This window comes from Peromyscus eremicus, unplaced genomic scaffold (genome assembly GCF_949786415.1).
Source record: "Peromyscus eremicus unplaced genomic scaffold, PerEre_H2_v1 PerEre#2#unplaced_226, whole genome shotgun sequence".
NCBI classification, from domain to species: Eukaryota; Metazoa; Chordata; class Mammalia; order Rodentia; family Cricetidae; genus Peromyscus; species Peromyscus eremicus.
In genome coordinates, this window is record NW_026734462.1 from 353,619 (window position 1) to 378,052 (window position 24,434).

Consider the following 24,434-nt stretch of genomic DNA (forward strand, 5'->3'; position numbering starts at 1 on the left):
GAAAATACTGTTATACCATGTACAGAAAAATCAGAAGATAAGGCAAGATTCCCGGCAAGTCTAGGGGCAAAGCAAAAATCTAGTCTATAAGAATGCTGGTCATGTCCTACAGGGGCTCAAAGCAGTCACCCTGAAAGATACAGAGTTGGTTCTTTGCCTAAAAGGCACAAAAAGGAATGCACTATTGCAGAGTTACTTGGGTTCAATTCACATGCCGTAAAGGTCACTCATTTCAACTTCACAGTTCAATGACACTAAATAAACATACATAATGCTAAATAAACTATCTTAATAATCTGTTTTATAAAATGTCTTCAATTGTTATCTTTAAAATTCTTGTCATATTGCTCTGGATAGACCTCTAATTCAGCTTATGAATATAATAATCGTGTTATCGTTTCAAAAAATTATTTTCTGTGACTTTTTTTTTTTTTTTTGGTTTTTCAAGACAGGGTTTCTCTGTGTAGCTTTGCGCCTTTCCTGGAACTCACTTGATAGCCCAGGCTGGCCTCGAACTCACAGAGATCCACCTGGCTCTGCCTCCCGAGTGCTGGGATTAAAGGCGTGCGCCACTAAAATTATTTTTCTCTCATTTATGTTCAGATCATTATTTCTTCCTTTATATGTTTTTTGGGGGGGTTCATTTCGTTTGTTTATTGGTTTGGTTTTTTGTTTGTTTGTTTGTTTGGTTTTGGTTTTGGTTTTGGTTTTTTTTGTTTGTTTGTTTGTTTGTTTGTTTTTTTTTTTTTGGTTTTTCGAGGTAGGGTTTCTCTGTGTAGCTTTGCGCCTTTCCTGGAACTCACTTGGTAGCCCAGGCTGGCCTCGAACTCACAGAGTGGTTTTAGTTTTTTGAGACAGGGTTTCTTCTTGTAACAGTCCTGTCCTGGAACTCACTTTTAAGATCAGGTTGGTCTTGAACTCACAGAGATCTGTTTGCCTCTGCCTCCCAAGTGCTGGGATTAAAGGCGTGCACCACCACTACCCAGCATTCCTTCATTTTTTTAAAAGGTTATACGATTCTCTTCTTAGTGTTACCATTTTCTTAAGGAGAAAGTTTAAAGTACCTCCCTCTCAGAATAAGCACTGAAATCTCGACATTTGGTTCCATGTAATACCATAAATTTCAGTACACTTTCTTTCATCAAGTTCGAAATACTTTCTTTTTTTTTTTTTTTTTTTTTTTTTTGGTTTTTTCGAGACAAGGTTTCTCTGTGTAGCTTTGCGCCTTTCCTGGAACTCACTTGGTAGCCCAGGCTGGCCTTGAACTCACAGAGATCCGCCTGGCTCTGCCTCCTGAGTGCTGGGATTAAAGGCGTGCGCCACCACCGCCCGGCTTACTTTCTATTTTTTATTAAGCATCTTTGATCGACCTGTGATTTATTTATAAATCCACTGTTTTTTGATAAGTATTTAGAGATCTCCTAAGTTTAATTATTTTGACTGTGCAAAGAAAACATGTATTGGGCCATTAAGAAGGCTCAGCAGTTAAAGATCCTGTCCCACAAACCTGACTACTTGAGGTCCAATGGAAGGAAAGAATTAACATTTATAACTTGCCTTCTGACCCCACATGTATGACATGACAAGCATGCACATGTGTGCATGTAGGTGCGGGAACAGGAAGGAGAGATAGAAAGACATACAACTTTCCATGTAATGGCTGAATACAACTATTCTAATACTATTGTTCCTAACATAAAGTACTTTCATAAAAATGGTAGCTTTTAGTCTAATCTTTCTAGATACCCTTAAATTTGATTCTATTTATAAAAGTAACACGGAGATCATTGATATTGTTGGCTTAAATATGCTATGTACTTCAATACATCCAAACTATTTGTTATTTGTTATCCAAACGATTATCTTTTATGTTAAAAAAATAGCTTTAATGGAGGATCCTAGTGTACATCTATAATCCCTAGTCTAAGGAGGCTGAGGCAGGAAGGTTTGGGTGTTAACTATTTCTAGTAATTTCTTAGTGGTGCCTTAGTAGACTATGATATGTATATCAATATCCCCTTTTGTCAATATTGAATGAATTCCAGTAAAATGTAGGCCTTTGTTCAAATGCAGATTTTCTCCAGAAAGAGATCACACTCCAAAGTATTCCAGATATTAAAAATGAAACAAAAGAAGGCACGTGTGCATATCTTTCTGCTTTCTGTTTCAGGGACAATTTCTCTTGTGTGTCATAGACGAAAATCTTGCTGTGTAACTCAGGCTCACAGGTAATCTCTCTGAGCTAAGACCTGCCTTCTGCTTCTACTTTGTGACTCTTGGGACTCAAGGATTATGCCAATACAACTGACTATCATTTCTTCAAACATCGTTTCTGTCCTTCTCTTCCCCATTTCTAAAGATTTCAAATGCAAGTGCCAATGTGCACAGCATCATTTGAAAGGCTTCTGGGCTTATGCTGGTAACATCTTTATATACTTATACAGATGCCAGGAGATAAACTGCATCTCCGAATGCCAGTACTGGACAGCATCCCCACGTTTTTCCTGCCAATGTGACTTCTTTATAGAATATACAGGGAGTATTTGGGGATTCGCCAGTTGGCCAACCCAAGTCAGAGTCTCTCTAGCAAAGAATCTCTTGAGTCTATATTCAGATAGAAATATGTGAAAAGAAAGTTGATGAAATAACGACTCTAGAAATGAACGTTAAAAACATCAACATTTGACTCCATTTATGTGACGCTTTCAACATCACACAAGTGTGGAGAAGTACATTCACAGTTGTCAGAGAAGGAAGTAACAATCAGGTGCAGTGATACACATGTTCATTACAGTATCTGGGAGGCAGAGGCAGGCCTTGTAAAGTTTCAAGCCAAGCAGCTACAAAGTAGACTGTCTCAAAAAAATAAAATTATATGAATAAATATCATGTACCCTCAAAATACAAATGAAGAGAATGAGATGCAGTTAGGGTTGAGGGATGGTAACGAATTACTTCAAAATTAATAGCTGCAAGTATAGAATATATCCACAAACTTTTGAATTTCTTAGAGTCTAGTATGTAGTTTTAACCTGCAATTTCCTTAAAATGAGTTGTGCAGATTAAATTTAAATATTTTTTCTGTGAAATATTTTTGTCATTTGTCCAGTTTCTGTTAAATGTGATTAGAAATTGAGGCAATTAGTATTTTACTTAATTTGATAGTAACACTAAAAACTGTACTGCTTCCAGCAAAAAACACATTAGTTTTGATATACAGGAAAACTCAAGGTATGATATGAGGTACCATAACTGTTCTCCTTACAGAATTCATAAGGTCAAACAAGTACACACACTGGGAAGGGTCCTCTGCATTGTTTCATTATTGTGCCTAAAGCTTTCGACCACTAAAACCATCATTAGCCCAAGATAATACTCCTAAGGTAGGAGCTGGCCACTTATCTAAGCAGAGTGAAGTCATAATTTGCATCAACAACTATACTAAACAATGTAACATACTTTAATTAACACAAGGTGTATAAGAATACCTGGTCTGGGGCAAAACCTAGCTAAGATTTACGCCACCATTCTGAAGTAGTTTATTTCACTTATTGGTTTTGCCACATTGCTAACTTCGATTACATAAATGTGTAAAAGGCAAATCATACCACTTAACTTCTCCAGTCAAGAAATGCTTTTAAATAAAACATGAAAGTAACAAAGATGAAAATGGACACAAAGTCAATTAAATCCATTCCTCCTTAATGCAGTTACCATGCAATGGTCCCATCACCATAAAATCAAATTAATCAATACAGCAACAGAAAGATGGTGCATCCGATTTTATATGCTGCCAGAGTGAATGTGAAACTCTATTAAGTCCCAGTGGATTTAAATCACAGAGGACAACGGGTAACTCCTGAGATGTAGACAGGAGGGTCGAGCATGGCAGAGATGGGGAAACAGCAATGGAATGGACCCGGACTGGGGAGTCTCTGAGACACCATCCCTTTAATGCTCTGCCGTTCAGTGTAAAACATGCTGGGTCTCCAAACGGAGCAGAGGGGTCCTGCTGAAAAACAGACTCAGGAAAATGAAGAGGCAGCATGGGACTACATGACTCTAATTCCTTTGAAAAATAGTTCTTTTATACTGGCATAGAATTTATTTATTTTCTGAACACCTATCTCAAAATTGTGATGCTTCCCAAACAACGATAGAAAAAAAAATTTTACATGTGATAAGTCTTGAAAAGCTTCTTTGATTTTTTCACTGAAGAAAGATAAACTTTTGCAAATCCACAATCTATAATGCATTTATTTCCACATTACAAAACCAAAAGTTCCATCCCTCCTCCCATAACTCCCACATCCCTTGACTGTTTTCCAGGCTGGCCCCTGAAATCCAGGGCTCAAATGCTGAGTAGCTGGGACTATAGGTATCACATCCAAGTGGCATTTGAAAAAAGAATATATATGTATATATGCCTCTCCACATGAGTTCACGTTTGTTCCACCACTACCACCCCCCAAAACCACTCCCCCACCCCCCACTGCCATCCTAACATTCAATAGAAAAGTTTGCTAGCACATATTTAAAAAGAAAAAAATCAATACAAGCATATATGTATTTGGTTAATATGAAAGTTAATAAGGAAGAAACAGAAAATTATAATAATTTAAATTTCAAATAAAAAATAACCAGGGGGCTGGAGGGTTGGCTCAGTGGTTAAGAGTACTGGCAGTTCTTCCAGAAATCCTGAGTTCAATTCCCAGCAACCACATGGTGGCTCACAACCATCTACAGTGAGATCTGGTGCCCTCTTCTGGCATGCAGGAATACATACAAGCAGAACACTGTATACATAATAAATAAATCTTTAAAAAAAATAATAACCAAATTTAACAACACAGAATTTCAAAGACTTTTTTGTTTTAATTGCACCGAAGTCAGTCTTTCTCAAGTACCTTTTGATCCTTGCAAAGGCAATAGCACACAAGTAGCTGCCAATGTAATGTTTCATTAAGATGTTGACCCGTATGTATATAGTGGAAGCCGACTCCTCAACAGAACATGCAATACTAAAGGTCAATTCTCACAAATTTTCTAAGCATTTTTTTTCTGAATAAAAAATGAATATGTAGCGAGGCGGGGTGGTGCACGCCTTTGATCCCAGCATTTGGGAGGCAGAGGCAGGCAGATTTCTGTGAGTTCGAGGTCAGCCTGGTCTACAAAACAAGTTCCATGACAGCCAGGGTTATTACACAGAGAAACCTTGTCTCGAAAAACCAGAGAGAGAGAGAGAGAGAGAGAGAGAGAGAGAGAGAGAGAGAGAGAGAGAGAGAGAAGAAATGAAAAGGAAAAAATGAATATATATGCTACAATAATGGTGTGTTTCATAAACGTAGTACTTTTCAATCTAAAAACATTTTAGATTATATTTGTTATAACAACAACCTTAAGCATTAAGATTTAAAAATTATGTCCTTTCAGAATTATATTTTAATGGCTAGAACATGAAAGACATTTCATGACTGACTGAAGAGAGGTGGGAGAAGTTTGGCCAAAAACATCCTCCCAACAACCTAAGAGACAAAGGCAAACTTCTTGCATGTGTCCTTGAACCAGACAAAACTCAACTAGACTTAACCTACTGTCTGAAGACAGAGGAGTTTCCCCAGGCTATTGTCATGTGTATTTTGTGGTTTGCAATTTCAAACTTCTATGTGGTTTTTGGTTTTTTTTTTTTTTGGTTTTGTTTATGGTTTTACTGTGTAGAAGGGCATATGTTAGCTGGGCATGGTGCGCCTACCCATGAGCCCAGCACTCAGAACACTCAGGCAGGAGGACTGCTGCTGATAGCCTGGACAACATGAAACCTCGTCTTCCAGGAGCTAAAAGAAAGAAAAGGCCTTAAAATTTCATATAATAGACTGACCTATGTCAGACTAGCCACTGCTACGTATTGTCTTATTTCCACCACATCTGCACAGGAAAGACTTGCCTCAGTCTGCTGTCCGGTCTCCTCATTTTAGGAGAAATTTATTAATGCTGGGATGTAGATTATAACATGACATTATACCAAAAACCAGTGGGAACAGAATAGCACAAACAGGTATGAGAGTATTTACAAACATATGTTCTAAGGGAGAAGAGTGAGGCCTCTGCAGCTTTCCCTTTAGGTTTTAAGCATTAATGATGATTGAACTAACAAGCGGGAAATGTCCCTTGCTTTCCTAGAATAGGTGAAAAAAATCTGACCTGAATTGATTCAAATTTCTAAAACTACAAATTATTCATCTCTTCAGGCCAAGTACCTTTGGGGTCCAAGCCCTGCAGGTAACACGAATGTCATTCCTCGGGAGTTCTTACCTGGCCCTCTCCAACTGTCTCAGTGTCTATGACGGTGATGATGCCTGGCACCAAGGGGCTCCGTCTGGAGTTGCTGTGGACGGCAACATCATCTTCTGTCACCCCTGAGGGCAGTGTGCCTGTCAGCTGAGTCACCACCTTCCCAACCATCGTCAGGCCACTTTTCAATGTCTGCATAACAAAAGACAAAATGTATGACTTACAACAAAATGCCAACTCTAAACAGGAAATATGCACTTGAATCATTTCCTAGCCTCAAGTCCTTATTCTCTTACAATATTTTATATAGCAATAAACACCACAGATTTTTCAGTCTACCATTCAACAGGATCTTGAAACCTACTTAGAAGAGTTCAAGGAAAAGTCGCCGATGGTGTGCCAAGTCGGTGTGTTGGCAATGTCATAATTAAATGATACTGATTACAAGCGCAGAGCTGTTGAATTTAATAGCTATATAGTTACTATAATATTTCTTTAATTGCATCCCTTAATGTATATATTTTAGAATGTATGATATAATAAGAAGGGAGCTGTCATGTGACAATGCTTTTTAAATATTGTATATCAAATTTTATATTCTTTTCACCAAGATAACAACTGAGACATTGACAGAATTTTTAAGTGGGAAAAGGTCATAATTTTAAAAGTATACCTATGCTATTAAAAAAGACTACACACTAAGAGGAATGATGGGAATTACTTTCCCCCTCCACAATAATTACTAAGTAAATGACGTCCAATAGGAAATATAGCTGACAGGTTGCCTTGGATACAATGTAGTGTTTCTGCTACACTATTCCACTCAAAGCAAGTGAGGAGAGCTATTGCATATGTTTTTCCTTATTCATAAATCTCAACTAACTGTCCTGACAATTATTAATAGAAATTAGGGCAGGGCTGCAGCTCAGTGAAGTTTGTCTCACATGCCGGAGGCCCTAGGTTTATCTGTACCATGGAAGAAAAACAGAAATGAACCATGAACAAAAATGTTCTTAAAGTAACAGGTTTTTTTTTTCTGGGAAAAAAAAAAGAGCTAAAAGAGAGAAAACTATACCAATAATATATTTTTGAAGAAGATTCTTCTCATTAGAGTAGACCTAGGAGCCTGAATTTCAAGGACATATTAAGGAATATTTGTGGGGAAATAATTATGGGGAATATAACCTTACCTGTAGTAGGGCATGAAATCTAACGTGTGTATGCGCGCAGGCACGTGCTTGTGTGTGTGTGTGTGTGTGCGTGTGTGTGTGTGTGTGTTTCTTAGTTCTATTTGTCTTCTTGTCTTACTACACCACTACAAAGATAAACCTATTATTGCATTGATACTTGGAACCCTTGAAAGGTTTATATATATTTTTTTATTTCAGAGTAGCACTTCAAATTAATGTTTATACTTTTAGATTTTTCTCGTTGCTTTCCATAATAGTCAATCTGAATTTTCTTATGTGGACTGTAAAAGAGGTTAATTTCTACGCTGGTGCTGAGAAATTGTTCAAGTGAGATTATTTGATTACAATTATAGAATCTTGATTTACGGTCACTAGCTCTCTCCTAAGAGTCTTATATTAGTGTGTGTTCTCCCCACTGTGATCAATTGATTTAATAAAAATGTCCATGTTTTTCTTGTTACCTGATAACTTAAGGACAACAGTTTGGAGAGAGCAACGCCATTAGCGCTAATGGAAAGGGGGACAACTGATGACAAGGGACCGGGGACAGCCTCCTGCACTGGAAGAGAACAAACACCACTTCTCTGGGAGTAAAGGCTGTAATGGTCACATGCTACAGTACTGTTCTGTGAGAGCACTCTTGCAAAACAATCAGGCTTGAAGAACCTTAACAAATTTAAATAGTTCAGATTGGCCCAAGACTTGTCCAATTTATCATCTCCATAAGCGGTTTCTCTGTTCCCAGTTGGTGCCTTGCCCTCATTATATTTTTGTATCACGTCTGTGTGCACTAGCTACTTAGATAAAGTGTGAAGGCGTGTGAGCACTACAGCATCATATATGCTACTCATGGTGCATAAAGTGCTTGTAGGTGTGCTTTATTCCAACTCAATATAAACCTTAAGAATGACTTAAATTTTTACTTATGTTCATGCTTTCTCTGTGTAGCTCTGCACTTTTCCTGGATCTCACTCTGTAGACCAGGCTGGCGTTGGTCTCTCACAGAGATCCACCTGCCTCTGCCTCCCGAGTGCTGGGATTAAATTTTACTTATGTTCATTCTAAAGTCTTCATTGATGTGGAAAGCATTCACACACACACATCACTACCTAATTTAGACAGCTGCAATGATTCCTACAGTCTCATAACTTACTACACAAATTGCTATAAAGTTTAGGGATTGTATTTAAAAAGACGAAGAAGAAAAGATAATAGTCGTTCTTTCCAAAACACATCAAGTCTTCATGCCAACATGGCTGAAATATACTGCCTTTCTTGTTTTCTTGGTGACTTTGCTGCTGATTTATGGCTTGTTTTCCTGCATTTCTTCCCATTTTTATGTGCCCCAGTTATATTCATATTCATTGGCATAAAAGCATGAGCTGATGCGCTCAGGGGCAAACACAGAGGATACACAAGCAGACATGTTCACACTGAAAGGCCTTGCGGATAAAGGCTTGCCTAACTCTGCGTGGGAATGGCTCCATTAGCACTGATGGCGTGCATGCAGCAGCTGAGACATCTCGGAGGTTAATCAGACTTCCTGCTCCGCTCTCATCAATACACTGTGGCGCCTAGTTCCCTGGGTCCTTCAGAGGCTTACTCGACAACACTAACAGACTTGGTGTAAGTCGTTTCTTGTGAATTATTGAAACAAGCGTTTGGCTGCTAATTGAGGAACACTAATGTGTTTTATAATCACTGCAGTTTGAGATTTTTAGCACAAAACAAAACAGTTGCAATTGATTTGTGGGTTTTTGACCCCTTGGTTTCAGTCTTCTCTAAGTTTTATCTGTGGGCTTGAATTCAGCAGGCAGAACTTTGCTGGTTATCTTATTGAAGGATATTTTACAGTTTAACATTCCTCAGAGTGTCACTTTTGAGACCATTTGCCACTTTTTAACCTTGGATGGTCCAGAACTGATAATGTAAACCATGCTGGCCTCAACATTGGGACAGTCCTCTTGCCCAGACTGTGCACCACGGCCAGCCCAGAGTCTTCAATTTTGCTAGGTCTTCACCCTATCAGGTACCTATCGGTTTGGTGTTCCTGACCTATGAGATCACAAGCAGCAATAGGAACAAATTACAAGCAAAATAAGTAGGGCAGTGGTTAAAGATCAGATTCATACAGAGAGAGTTCAAGATATGAATTTTGGCTATATCATTGATTAACTGTTTAAGATGGTGTTTTATTTAAATTCCTAGCTTCAACGTTCTCTTCTGGAAAATTGAGAAAGCCTAGACATAGCTTATGTTACGAGCTTTGAGAAGTTTTCTTTGAGAAGTTCTAATACATAGTAGAGTCAGGTTCCCTGAAACTCAGCCAGAGTAAGATTCTGTGTATCAGGAGGTTCTTTCTATTGCTTGATACAGGGTTTCGAGCTGGCCTAGAACTCAGGATACTCTTTCCAGTGCTGGGATTATAGGTGTCCACCTCCATACCCTGTTTTATAACACCAGGAATCAAACCTAAGGCTTCATGCTTAGCAGGCAAGGAATCTACCAACTGAGATACATCCATAACCCTGTTACCAGGTGCCTCTCCCCAGTATGCGCAGGACAGAAGTACCTTCCAGGTGCCTTCCTCATTCACTCTCCACTTACCAGGTCTTTAACTGAACAAAGAGTTCAACTTGCCCCACTGAGCACAGAGCTTGCCCCAGTGGCTTCTGGAGCACCAGCATCACATGCATGCTGCCACTGTCACTTGGCTTCTAGAAACTTCTGGGGATCTAGACTCAGGTCTGATCCCCTGTGCAGCAAGTGCTCTAAGCACTGAGCCGTCTCCTCAGTCTTATTACTAGTTTTAAATGAAAATTTTCTGTGGGATTTTTCCCCCTTTCTTTCAGTTCTCATGTAAATTGCTGCCTAGATGATATTTGGGGTTTCATACGCAAACTTGCTTACCATTTATTCATTAAATTTAGGACTGGTGAGATGACTCGGTGGATTTGATCCCTAGAACCCCCAGTGGAAGCAGAGAATAGATTCCTGAAATTATTCCCTTGACTTCCTCACATGGAACACAGACACATACACTATAAGCAGTAAATTAAAAAATGTAAAGTCTGTGTACATATTTATATAAAATGTGTATTTAACCTATCCAGCTGAAGAGATGACTCAGAAGTTAAGGTTAAGGGCACTGTTCTTGCAGCAGCAGAGTTCAGAGCCCAAACCAAGTCAGACAGCTCACAACAGCCAGTAACTCCAGCTCCAGTGAATCTTCTGCCCTCTTCTGGGGACCCGAGGCACCTGCTCCCAGGTGCACATACCCACCACATATTAACAAAACAAAAAAACTTATACTCTATTTCCCATCATAATAGGCTAGTTAAACAAACTACCAATAAACTCTCATGTTTTTGTGAAATAGTACGGCAGGTATTGAACATTAGACAAGACAGTAAAGTGTTGTGAGATCCAAACACAAATCCAAGGTAATGCAGGCATCCTGGTGGGGTACCCAGGCCTGGAGTTATCTACTCTTGCAAGAAGGTTGCAAAGGCACCACATGATGCACTTGCTACATCTCTGGAACTAGGAAGTCATGTACTGGAATTAGCCTGGCGAGGGGCTTCTACCTGTTTAGACTCCTTCCATTCTTGGTCTGAAACATAAAAGGATGTACAATGTAGCTGGGCATGGTGACTCACGCCTGTAATCTTAGCAAGCTGGGAAGCTGAGGCAGGGTGGCACCTGTGATTGTGATTCTATATTATTGCGTGTGGTTGTGCCTCTTGGTGTGTCTGTTGGGGGGGTTTACAACAGAAGAGCCAAACTCTCTAGAGTGCAACAGAGCTTTAAAACTCTTAGAGTAAATTCTGATAAATAAGGAAGCAACCATCAGAAATGAGAACCGGCAGAGGTAATCAACCCTGGCAGAGACAGAACCCAAACTAGGACTAGCCATCTTGTTTACTTAGGAGTTCAGCCATGGTTTTGTTGGGTGTGGCAAAGCTCACTGTTTTTGAGTGACAGCCATGGTCATCCTGTAGAAATATTCCACAGGAATGAGATGCATCCTATCCTGTATATTATTTGTGCTTTCTAATATTTTTTACTTCTCAGTGGCCAGATATAACTCAGGTTTGATTTTTTTCGTGATCTTTATCAATTTTTTTTAATCAAGGTAACATGTCATCATTTAAAAAAAATAGGCACAATCTTACTGTTCTTATTCTATGTAATACTTCATTGTTTATTTTCTAGCCTATCTTATTTATTTTTCTATTTGTGTGTCTGTGCAATTCAGAGACAGACAGACAGAAACAGACTGACATGTAGTGTCCCCATGTTGCACAGGCAAGCCTCCAACTTCAAGTTCAAGGGAACCTCCTATTTCAACTACCAATAGCTGAGACAACATGTGTACACCATCACAACTGGTGCACAATCACATACCTTCAATGCCAGCAAGGCCCCGAGCCCCTCCTGTTTCCACTCCACCAGCACTGGAGTGACACACAGGGCCACCAAACTGAGCTTTGAAGTGGAAGCAGGGGGTGAGCAGCAATCCTTGGGCTTACACAGGAAGCACCTTGTCCCCCCCAGCCATCTCTCAACCCCTTTCATAAGAATTTTTTCAAGTAAATTTAATATACTCTGGCTGGGGGGTAGTGGCACACGCCTTTGACGCCAGCATGAGGGAGACAGAGGCAGGAGGATCTCTATGGGTTTGAGGCCAGCCTCATCTACAGAGTGAGTTCCAGGACAGCCATAGCTACACAGAGAAACTCTGTCTCAAAACAAAAAAAAATTAATACACTATGGTCCAAAAAAAGTACAGTGACTGACTATACCAACAATGTAAGAGTGATTGGACAAAGGAAGTAAAGTACTATAGTAACTCACATACTTACTATGCAATTTGGAACTATTGTACTCCTTGGGAGGTGAACTTCACAATAAATATTATCTAGTACCTTATGAGGGAAAATTATCAATTGAGGTAGATATTACTACAACTTTCAAATACTTCATATGTAAAAAAAATCCACATAACGGTTATAAATTAAGATCACTCTGTATCTGGGAGGCAGGAGGATTAGAATTTCAGGATCATCTTCAGCCATAGTGAGTTTGAGGCAAGCAGGGGCTACATGAAAGTCTGCCTCAAAACCAACAAAAATAACATAATATAATTTTTTAAATGACAACAATATCTTCAGGGAACTAGAAAATATGCATGCCTTCAGACATGAATCTAAATAAACTGATGAATACTATATTGATTTTTTTTGCTGTTTGTTTTCAAAACTATTTAATGACAAACACTTGAGTTGGTTATAAATATAATTTACCAACTCAGGATTTAATACATGCTTAAATTCAAAGTGTACCTAAAAATTTAACTTCTGGAGCTACAGATATAACAAGAATACAGCATATGTCTAACACACATAAATTCTAATCACCCAATTAGTGATAACTGCCCTTTTGAAAATTAATCAGATAAAATGTTTTAAACTTAATTTCTCCGGGGAGACAAACAGAGGGGTACTCACTCAGTGTTACACTCTATGGCTCGGGCTGGCCTCGATCTCATTATGCACCCTAGTTTAGCCTGAACTTGCAGTGACCCTCCTGCCTCAGCCTCCCAAGTGTTAGGATTACAGTTGTAAGGTAACATGGCTTGTTAAACATAACTTCTTAGAGTCTAAACATGGAAGACCTGAATACACACCTCATATCCCAGTAAGAAGTGAGGGAATGTAGGGGACTCTAGCCTTGTGTCTATATACGCACAACAAAACACTTTCAAAAGAATCCAGGCCCCTTCCTTTTATAAAAAGAAGGGGGAAAAAACCTAACAACAAACAAAAGCAGAAAGAAAAAACATGCTGGGATCCATATGTATGTGTCTAACATTCAAAGCTGTATCTCTTTGTTACAGTACTACAGATGACCTCACAGGAGAACATCAAGAGTTTTTCTAATTACTGTCTTTTTATACAGAAACAGAGAAACATGAACAGACAGTGCTTTGAGTTGTAGAGACTTTTCATTACTCCGCTTTTGAGTGAAGTGTGTGTAACACTTCTCTCGTCCAGCCCAGGGACACATTCTAATGCACATCATGCAAGTATTTGTGACAATCTTGAAGTATTTTGGTATTTGACATAAAACAGTGTGACCTCTGATTCCCTCTATGTGGTTGCTTTAGACTGTTGTCCTCTGAGTGGTTGTACTTTCTATTATATGCTGTCATTCAGATTCACTCTGTCATCCCTATTATTAGAATTACTCTGGTATAGACTTCACAATTCAAAAGGATGGTGGTTGTAAGAAGACCTTATAATCAGCCCAAAGTTTACCAGACATCATCTAAATGAACCCTCACACACAGAGAAGAAGTCATTTGACAAACAGCAAGGGGCCAGCCTCTAGATATAAAGAATCTTTCAATGTGCCAGGGAACCAAACTCAAATTTTCTTGAGGAATTTTTTAAGTCAAGCAGACTCAAAAATGTTTAAAGAGGGTTGGGGATTTAGCTCAGTGGTAGAGCGCTTGCCTAGCAAGTGCAAGGCCCTGGGTTCGAACCTCAGCTCCAAAAAAAAAAAAAAGTTCAAAGATGCACAGGGATGCACACAGTCCACATATGTAGGAAGGTGCAAATCACAGAAAAAAAGAACCCAAGTTGCCACTTAAAACATGTACAGTTCATTGCAATATGGTATTAATTAGTTACCAGGCCTGAATCGAGTTGAAACACATCCAGGTTTTTAATGGAGAAAGTGCAAACCATACGATCTTCACAATAAAAGAATTATTAACCTCAAAAGATTAACTTCCAAATCACAGAATGACAAAACATTCTGACTTCTTACATTTACTCTACACTTGAGAATGAAAATGGAATGGAACATCTCGTCATGATTCAGCAGTCAAACCTGGTAATTACTCCACATAATCACAACTCCTAGAAGCTTCTGAGGTACTCACTTTAGCAGCACTAATAACTGTGGCAGTGTATGACTGAATGTTGTCTCCACAGGCTCCACCACGGGACTGATGACATCGAATCAGCTGGGGCAGGGGGAGAAGAGAACACCAGAGTCACTTTCTATGAAGCTGTTTAACTCGGCCGGCTATTAGACAGTGGCTATTTACCGTGCATAATAATGGTGGTGGGTGGGAATGTTTGCATGAGTGTCCTGCAGACGAAACAGCTAAAAGCCCTGCTGAGACACGTTTACCCCTTTTTATAATCTTCTGGTGCCACTCAGGCAGTTTCATGCTCAACTATGGTTTTAATTACACGATGAACAGGCTTTAAGAATTCATAAACTCTGAAATGGTAGGATTCCGGGTCTGGCAGCCTTTCCACAAATAAATTTAAAAAACATAATCAAAGGACTTACACATAACTTCCTAACATTAAATATTTGACATACTAGCAAATTGGATGTTTTCTCCTCTTAATTCCTCTACAAGGATTATGAAAGAAAACCTAAAAGAAAAAGCAAAACATTTAAGCCTATTTGCATTTCCAATTGTGTCTGTGGGAAAGTGCAGAGTGTGCGGGGACTAGCTATGCACACGCACTAACTGTCCATTTCAGAAGGCCCACTACATTGGCCACTTGGAACACACTACACTTCCAACTGTCAATGTGAATTATCATTTTGATTCTCACGGGCTCAACAGAAATTCAGGATTAAACTCATCACTGGCAACAACACACTTGTATTTATCAAAAATAATCATAATTAAGATTCTTGTTGTTGTTGTTTTGTTTTGTTTTGTTTTTTCGAGACAGGGTTTCTCTGTGTAGTTTTGGTGCTTGTCCTGGATCTCATTCTGTAGACCAGGCTGGCCTAGAACTCACGGAGATCCATCCTCCTGGCTCTGCCTCCCAAGTGCTGGGATTAAAGGCATGCACCACCACTGCCCGGCGAAATAATTAAGATTCTTATGAAACATTTTTAAAGTGAAATGACAATAACAGGACCTGTAAACAGCACGATATTTTAACATGTATTTCCAAAGCCTTTGAAATTAATAACTACATTTTGAAAAACACCTTATACGACCTAAAATTGGGTTCTGTGGCACAGATTACCATGTAATCCTTTCATTCCTAACTCACATGTTTTTAAATCTCTCAATGTAATAATATGAATGTAACAGACTAGAACACCTCAAATCTGGTACATGAAGCCAAGCTATTTTTTAGGCCATATCTGTGAAGCCATGATGAAGAGTTGAAGTTTTCTGATCAGTAAACATGTTTGTCAAAGTAAAATGTGAAAAGTGACTATTTTAGCTAATGGAAGAATGACTTGTTCCAACCACAAATCCAGTCAAAGTATTATGAAAATTATTCCTCTGCTGCCTCCTGCTGCTTGAGCAGAGAAAGGCAGTATTGCATGAAGGTGGAGACCTACTCCCTGCTCCAGTTCATCAAAATACTCATGGACAGCAAACATCCTTACCCACTAAGCCATCTCACCATCGGAACAAACTATATACATACATAAAATTGTTAAAGTTATATAAAAAAAATAAAGGTTTTCATATTAAAGTAAGACTAAAAATATTCAAAGACTAATGGAAATATAACCGATACTCTTAACCACTTCAATTTAACTACAACTGAGTCAGGATTTGTACATGAAAATATGCCCAGAAACACAGCATAGAAAAAAATTACATTTGCATCAATTTTTATAACAAAAACAGCATACAAATGGACTAATGTCTGGGAAATAGTCTTGAGCAAAACGATCATTAAGAAGCAAATGTATTATGTTACCTTTCATAAAAGGGAAATATAAATAACTACATGCCTATATTGAGTACACTGGAACATAAAATATGAATGTATACAAAAGTGTACACAATTACACATTAAAGGAAAGTCTTATCAAAACAATAGGGAAAGATGATCAACAAATAAAAATAAATATGAAATGGCTCAGCAGTGAAGGGATTTGCCACTAAACCTCAGTTGAATACCCAGAACCCACATGGTAAAGGGAAAGAAATAACTCTCCCAAGTTGTTCTCTGACCTCCATACATGCTTGTGTACATGTTGCACATAAACACATAATACATACACACACCAATAAAAAATGTGAAGAAAGAACTTAAGAACTACCCCATGAAGACAGGTGACTGTGCACCTGCTGTTTGGGGCAGCAGTGGCAGTTGGCATGTCTCTGGCTTGTCTCCTAAGGGGGCACAGGTGATCAATTCTGTGACTACTTTTGAATTACAGGAACTGAACATGGGAATAGAATCTACCAGGCAAAGCAAGGGACATATGACTATGAATGGGAACAAGAAAGAACTTGATGCAAGTATCAATGTGAAGACCTCATTTCTACATCATGCGAATATGCATATATAAATATACAAATATGTATGCATTCCTGTTTTCTGTATGTAAGTGGCATGTTTCCATTTAAAAGTTCTATAAAGAACACACGTGAGTTCAAAGACCACGCCCACAGGACAAAGGTGACTTTCTAAAGATGTTGCCCCTTAGAAAGAACCAGAAGGAGACTGGAGAGAGGGCGCATACTGCTCTTGCAAAAGATCTGCTCTGTCCTCCTCAGGTACCTGCACTTATGAACATGTGCGTGCGCATACACATACACACAGAGACAAAGACAGACAGAGAGAGACAGAGACAGAGAGATATATAAATAAAATCTTTAATACATACAAGGAGGAGGAGCGGGAAAGATGGTTCTGTGGGGATCCATACAAATCTGAATTAGGATCTTTAGAGCCCACAAAAAAAGGCCAGCAGGGCCACACATGCTCCTGTGAAACAGGAATTTGAGGAGTCAAGACATGAGTATCACTAAAACGGGCCAGCCACCAGCCTACCTCCAGTTTCAATGAGAAACACTTTCTCCAAAAATGAGACAAACAAAAAGTAACAGAAGATGACAATTGATTGACATCAGCCGCCACACACACACGCACACACACAGTCAAGCACACTGTCTGAAATGTTCTTCAAAATTTAATCCAACTTTGTTAGTACTATTTACAACTCTTTCTGCACATGATAGCACATGCACACCCTGCTTGGTCCCTACATGTGACAGGAAATATTATTCACATGTGTAGCTGCAAAGACAGATATCAAAATGCAACTCTCAAAGGAGTTGCTTCTTCTCAAAAACAGGTAACTAATTAAACCTCCAACTCTCCAAATGTGCAGTTTTCCACATGTGGGAATATATTGGCAAGTGCCAAGGGATGGTTTATACACTTTCTTCGTGGATGTCTCCAGCACTCAAGAGAAATGCATTACAGATATAAACATTAGGAGACACCATTATGTCACCCCATTTAACTGTACGGCTCTTGCATTGTTTGAAAAGAATAATTTGAAAAGAGCTATTTTTACGGGAAAATGAAGAGACCAGACAAGAAGAAGTATAAATAGAGCACTCAATGACATGCAAAATATCTTAATTGTTGTAGACAGATTTTTGGAAAAGGAATTAAAGACTTCATCTAGAAAAATGATTTTCATCAGCTCATTCTTGATTCTGTGCATTCCAGAGGCCAGTTGATTTACGAATTCTGTGGCTTCACCAAGTACTTACTTTAAGTACCACATCCTGATTTTGTCAAGAACTATTTTGTACTATTTCATAATATTCTCAAGACACAATAACCATGTAACCAACAAAAATGAAACAAAAATGCTAACCCTCAAAGCCTCAAAGTACTTTTTATATTTTATTATATATTTACAGGCAGAAGTCTTAAATGGCATAAAAAGAATTTATACCTTCTTGAATAAAATCAAAATTTATGTTTTACATTGGACTGTACATAAATAAAACATTGAGATATAAAAGCATATATAGCAACTTTTACATACTATGGCAATCAAGTTAATAATATATATATAACCAACAAGGCATTGAGTATGCTTTAATCATTACAACAAATGGCTGCACAATAGGATCTAATTGCTGATGATATAAGGCCAATAAAATTGTACCATGCCCCATGATTCCAATCTATGCAAGAAGACAGGCTTCAAGATTATTCCTGCAAACTGCTGTCTTTTAGATAGCATTAGTATGACAGGGAACTTCAGTGCTTTACTGCAATATTGAACAATCTCTGGGTGAGCAGCTCTACGCAGAAGCCAGGCTAGAACAACGAGATTCTACAAAGCCTTTGTTTAGGGAAAGCTATCACATAATGACATACGCTGCTAGTCCCAGCACTTGGGTGGATGCAAGAGGATAAGGACATCAAGTCTAGCCTGAGCTTAAGACAACCTGTCATAAAAACCAAGAAAAAAACGTTAAGTTTTCTGTTTGCAGTAAGGACCCACCACATACGACTGGCCTGGGCACCACAGGTTAGCCCAGATCTTGAGGTAATCCTTCTACCACTGGCTCCCAAGTGCTAGAAACAGAAGTGTGTATCACCAGATCCAGCTATGAACCCTTCAGAATCAGATTAGTGGATATACAAGCAAAACCAAACAAAATAAAAACATTCACTAGTGGTATTCGCCAACAGAGCATCAATACAGAGTGTAAAAAGTCCTTCCACACCTGCCCCATTACAACTAACCCAAGTCTGGGCCAGGCCTTACCTTGTTTTCTGCGTAAGCAAGCCAGCGGCTCCCAAGAGCAATGGGATTCATGTTTGGCCCAGGACAAGGATAACAACCTGCAAGTTCCAAAGAGCATTATTAAGGAATTTTATAATAACTTTTTTATTAATGCATCACTTCTTGACTAAAGAAAAATATAAAATTCAAGTGCTCAATTTTTTTTTTTTTTGTTTTTGTTTTTTTTGTTTTTCGAGACAGGGTTTCTCTGTGTAGCTTTGCGCCTTTCCTGGAACTCACTTGGTAGCCCAGGCTGGCCTTGAACTCACAGAGATCTGCCTGGCTCTGCCTCCCGAGTGCTGGGATTAAAGGCGTGCGCCACCACCGCCCGGCACAAGTGCTTAATTTTTTTAAAACCTCATAGAATTCAAATAATAGTATTCATGTTTTGTTTTGAGACAGGGTCTTTCTATGTACTCGGGGCTATCTTGGAACTCACTGTGTAAACCACGTTGGCCTCGAACTCATCTGCCTGCCTCTGCCTCCTGAGTGCTGAGACCAAAGTCATGTGTCACCATGCCTGGCCCAGTATTCATTATTTGAATACTTAAGTGACCTATATATTTTCACTTCTCTGTTTACCTCTCTGATGCCACTGATGCAGGAATACCTACCTGGTAACCACTTTTCACTAACTACGCATTTATACTGTCATTCCTGAAGAACAAGATGAAGATAGAAGGAAATGACTTAAAGTTCTAAGTTTGAAGTTCATAAATTTAAAAAGAATTTCTGGAGAGAACAGAAAGCATACAGTAGGTGCAGGAAGTTGATCAATTCAAACCACATACAAACATATCAATAAGAAATTGATGCTCGCACAACGATGAAAAACGAAGGACAAAATAACGTGGCCAATGAGCATAAAGAACCTTCAAAGGATACCTCAGCAGAAAGATTTTGGAAAGCTAAATAATGCTATGTACTTATATTAGTACTCCATTTCATTCTTCTTGGTTCCAGTGCCAGCTATTAACAGCAATAAATAGTACTATGATGTATTTATTGTTTATCACTTTCTATACTCTTGGTTACATATACATAGGATTAAGGATTGTACCCTTCTCCTTACTGTTGAAACTCTAGGGAACGGTGGTGTTGCTGATATCATTGCTGAAGGCATATTATGCTGGCATACATGAGCTAGGGCATCCTGAAGACTGTAAAAAGACCACGCACAATTCTCTACTCTGCAGTATGCAGTACCTCACATTTGAGGTAGCTAACCTCCAGAATTAGCATCAAAGGCCAAATAGGGAGGTGGAGGCAGGAACATCAAGACTTACAGGACACGGCAAGACTAAAGAGTGGCCTCAAGACCATACAGGACTCCTGTCTCAAAAAAAATTTTTTAATGCAAAATCTAAACAATCTAACTTCAAATCATTTCTCAAAACTAGTTCCACTGTATTAGATGCTCTTACATATCTTCTTTACACCTGTGATTTAAAACCAAGGAAGAAAAAGTGCCTACTGGTTTTAGGTTGTTAGGAACTCAAGTGAACCTCAGGAATTATAGGATAGTGGAATGTAAGCAAATTGTTTTCTGCTCACCCAATGACCAAAACTATACTCTACAGCTGGTATCAGCCACAAAGCACCATAACAAAAGTATAAGTGTGACTCCTCTAATGATTAACTTTGACCTCCAGCTAAACTCTAAAAACAAGCCAAGGGGTGTAGAGGGTGGAAGACCTGAACATCTGTAATATTCAGAATTCAAAGATGTTTCCAAGCCATTTAACAAAGTAAGCAGAGGCAACTGGGCCTTAAGAAAACTCAGGCTTTCCAATATAAATGAAGATAGACTCCAAGAGCCCCACATCAACTCCTCTACCACGGCAGAAAATCTGTGGTGGCTCACACAGTTAATCTGAGTACTGGGGAGGCTGAAGTAGCAGGGATGCAGTGAGTTCAAGGCCAGATTAGCCTAACTTCTTGTATGAGTATAGAATTTGAAAGGCACAAGAAAGTTATGCAGTTTTGCCTGCCATCAGGCCAGAAAGTTGTTCTTAACAAAGACATAACTTGAACACATTTAGGTAAATAAGACTTCCCTACTCTCACCCTGTAGCTATAAAGATCAGATTGGCCTAAAACTCTTGAGATCTGCCTGCCTCTATCTCCCATGCGCCATGATGGGGAGGCCCACAAAGGTTTCCTAGCAAGATCTGCGCTTGCTCACCCACCAGGGCTGCATTAGAGGATTGTTTGACCACGTGCATGGTTACTCGGTGATTGGAAGGGTTTGCACTTGGCTGTGCTAAGGGGAGGTCTTTGCTCCACCCATTAGCATTCCTAATAAAAAGCCCTTTAGAAGAGACAGAAAGAGCCGGTGGATAAGGATCCAGGCCCTCCCAAGGCTATCCATTGTTTCTATCTGACTCTCTCCAATCTATATTTCCATCTAAATCTCTTATCCCTTTCTCCTCAAGAGTACACTGGGGAAAAGTGGGAGCTGGTCTCCCACAACGTACGAGGGTAAAGGTGAGCAACCACACCACACATACATCACATTGACCTCAGTCAGCTGATCTTTAACAAAGGTACCCAGGTGAGTCGATGGCGAAAGATGCCACCTATGTGTACATGATGCTGGACTCTGGCTTCACACCACATACAAAAGTACTTCAGGGACAGAGAGTTAGCTCAGCAGTTAAGAGCATTTGTTGTTCTTGCACAAGACCAGGGTATCCACATGGCAGCCCTTACCCTTCTGTAACTCCAGTTACAGGGGATCTATAGCCCTTTTCTGAACCTCAAGTGCACCAGGCAAAACCCTCATACACATAAAAATAGCGACCCTAAAATTTTTTCAGTTCTTTCAGAATGGATAATATTTAAAAGTACAACATGAAGCCATGTTGTAGCACAAGGTAATACAGATCTTTAACGAAACATTCAGGAGGCAAAGGCAGGCGAATCTGTGAGTTCAAGGCAGGTGGTCTACAGAGTGAGTACTAGGACAGCCAGAGCTACACAGAGAAACCTGGTCTTGAAAAACAAAACACCCAAAAAAGTATATGAGGGGCTATTCAAGGCCTCAGATTTGGTAAAACAGCTTCTTACACTGATAATACATAAGTTTGACTAAAAAAAAGGTTTTTTAAAAAGGACACCATCAAACAAGAAGAGCTGGAGAGATGGTTTGGTGGTAAAGAGCATTTGGTATTCTTGCAGAGGACCTGGGTCCAATACTCAGTATTCATGTGGCAGCTCACAACTACCTTTAAACTCTAGTTCCAGAGATCCAAAGCCCATCTGTGTGCAGGAGGTACACATGTGAAAGATACACATGTATAGGCAAAACACTCATGACACACTGTTTTTAAAAAGTAAAAAGACAACCAGCAGAATGGAGGAATATTTTTGTAACCCATGAGTGAAAAGTGACCTATTTTGGAAAATTTTTACAACTCAATATTGAAATGTTTTCAACTTAAACACCATCTTTAAGTTCTGCTAGAGACCAGTCACAAAGACCACATGTTAGAGGAGAGTGAACTTAGATATACACTGGCATGAAAAGTAATCAGTATCACTGGCCATCAAGAAAATATATATAGCCGGGCAGTGGTGGTGCATGCATTTAATTCCGGTACTCGGGAGCCAGAGGCAGGTGGATCTCTGTAAGTTTGAAGCCAGCCTGGTTTACAGATTGAGTTCCAGGACAGGCTCCAAAGCTACACAGAGAAATCCTGTCTCAAAAAAAATATATATATATATATATATTTTTTTACAAAAACTTGCAACCAAATGTTCATACCCAAAAGAACCTAAAATACATCCACATAAAAACTTGAATGTGTACTCAGTTTCATGTAAGCATCACCTATACATTCCAGAAGGATACATAAAGTAGTATTTGTTAACCAATTAAGAGATACATGTCGGGCCGGGCGGTGGTGGCGCACGCCTTTAATCCCAGCACTCGGGAGGCAGAGGCAGGCGGATCTCTGTGAGTTCGAGGCCAGCCTGGTCTCCAAAGCGAGTTCCAGGAAAGGCGCAAAGCTACACAGAGAAACCCTGTCTCGAAAAAAAAAAAAAAAAAAAAAAGAAGATACATGTCTAATAACCATAAAATTTAGGATCATTACATAATGAAGAAATAAAACATGAACACTATGTGTGGTGATGCATGTCTATAATCCATTCTTCGGACACGGAGGCAGGAGGATAAGTATTTCAAAGTCAGCCTGAGATATATAAAACCCAGTCTAAACAAAAGAAGAGAGGGAAAAGGAAAAGATGGACAGAGGGAAGGAGAGAGGGAGAGAATCAGGCAGGAAGGCAATGTGAGGGTCGGGAGGTGGAGAAATACTGAAGGCTACAAACCGGGCTGAACACCATCTTTAAGTTCTGCTAGAGACCAGTCACAAAGACCACATGTTAGAGGAGAGTGAGAAAATCTGACACAACCCAGAAACGTGCACACATACTTTAAATAGCAATTTGAGGGGTTACTTAAACATCATGCAACTGATTAATGGCCTTTTAAGGTTTGACAAGCTTTGAAGAAATTTGCACATTATTTTTGTTCATTTTGCATATATATGAAACATGAATTTCAGCACAATGCTATAAAAAAAATTCAGTAGGTGGGAATCATGTGCAGGAAACAGAAAAGTCACAGTGTAGTTCACTGCACATGTACATACTTGCAGACTTTTCTACCCAGGGCCAGGAGACACCAGAGCAGCCCTCTTTACCTTGTGACAAACCCAAAGCCATGGAGGTAAAGTTAACATACAAACTGACCTAAACGATAGAACCTCCAACTCTTTCTGCTGTATATTACAAACATGTGGGAGTTGTGGTTCCAAGCCAGCCTGGATAAACACCAAGGCATTGCTTTCCCAAAATGAAAAGGAAAAAAAAAAAAAGCAAGCAAAGCTGTTCTTACCCAAAATTTTAACTTTGCATTTTAAAGCTACTTTAAACTCATTTCCATGTGTTCCATGTGTTGCTCATCATTAACATAAACAAAGAACAGACATTCTAACACTAATAACATTAGGACTGCACCAAATAACTTTCCTTCTCAAACTTAAAACACAGGCAGATGCACACACACAGCCTGTTTATCAGACACCGGGTCTCTCTGGAGACTCCATATCTGCCTTTCAACTTCAAAGGATCCTTAAAATGACTGCTAATGACATCTATCAGTCTTTGTCTTTTGTTTGCCTACTCATACCTGGGTTTTGAATTTCCACATTGGACAGCTGCTCAAGACCAACTTTTCTGTACATCCGAACACAAAGGTGTCTCCTTTCTCGTCTATTGGATGCACTCTGTTAACAGTTCTCTATCAGCTCCCTTTACCTGCTCCATCCACTCTTTGGC

At 39.2% G+C, this 24,434-nt stretch overlaps 1 protein-coding gene across 1 annotated transcript in view; it reads right to left on the reverse strand.

Moving 5' to 3' along the window:
• Positions 1–24,434, reverse strand: part of LOC131901704 (BCAS3 microtubule associated cell migration factor) — a 383,069-nt gene that overhangs the window by 353,502 nt on the left and 5,133 nt on the right. The window contains exons 2-4 of the mRNA XM_059252806.1: positions 19,071–19,147; positions 14,431–14,514; positions 6,313–6,483 (exon numbers count right to left, since the gene is read on the reverse strand). Of these exons, the coding sequence (XP_059108789.1) occupies positions 6,313–6,483; positions 14,431–14,514; positions 19,071–19,121 (306 nt within the window). The 5' untranslated portion in view covers positions 19,122–19,147. The remainder of the gene's footprint in view (positions 1–6,312; positions 6,484–14,430; positions 14,515–19,070; positions 19,148–24,434) is intronic.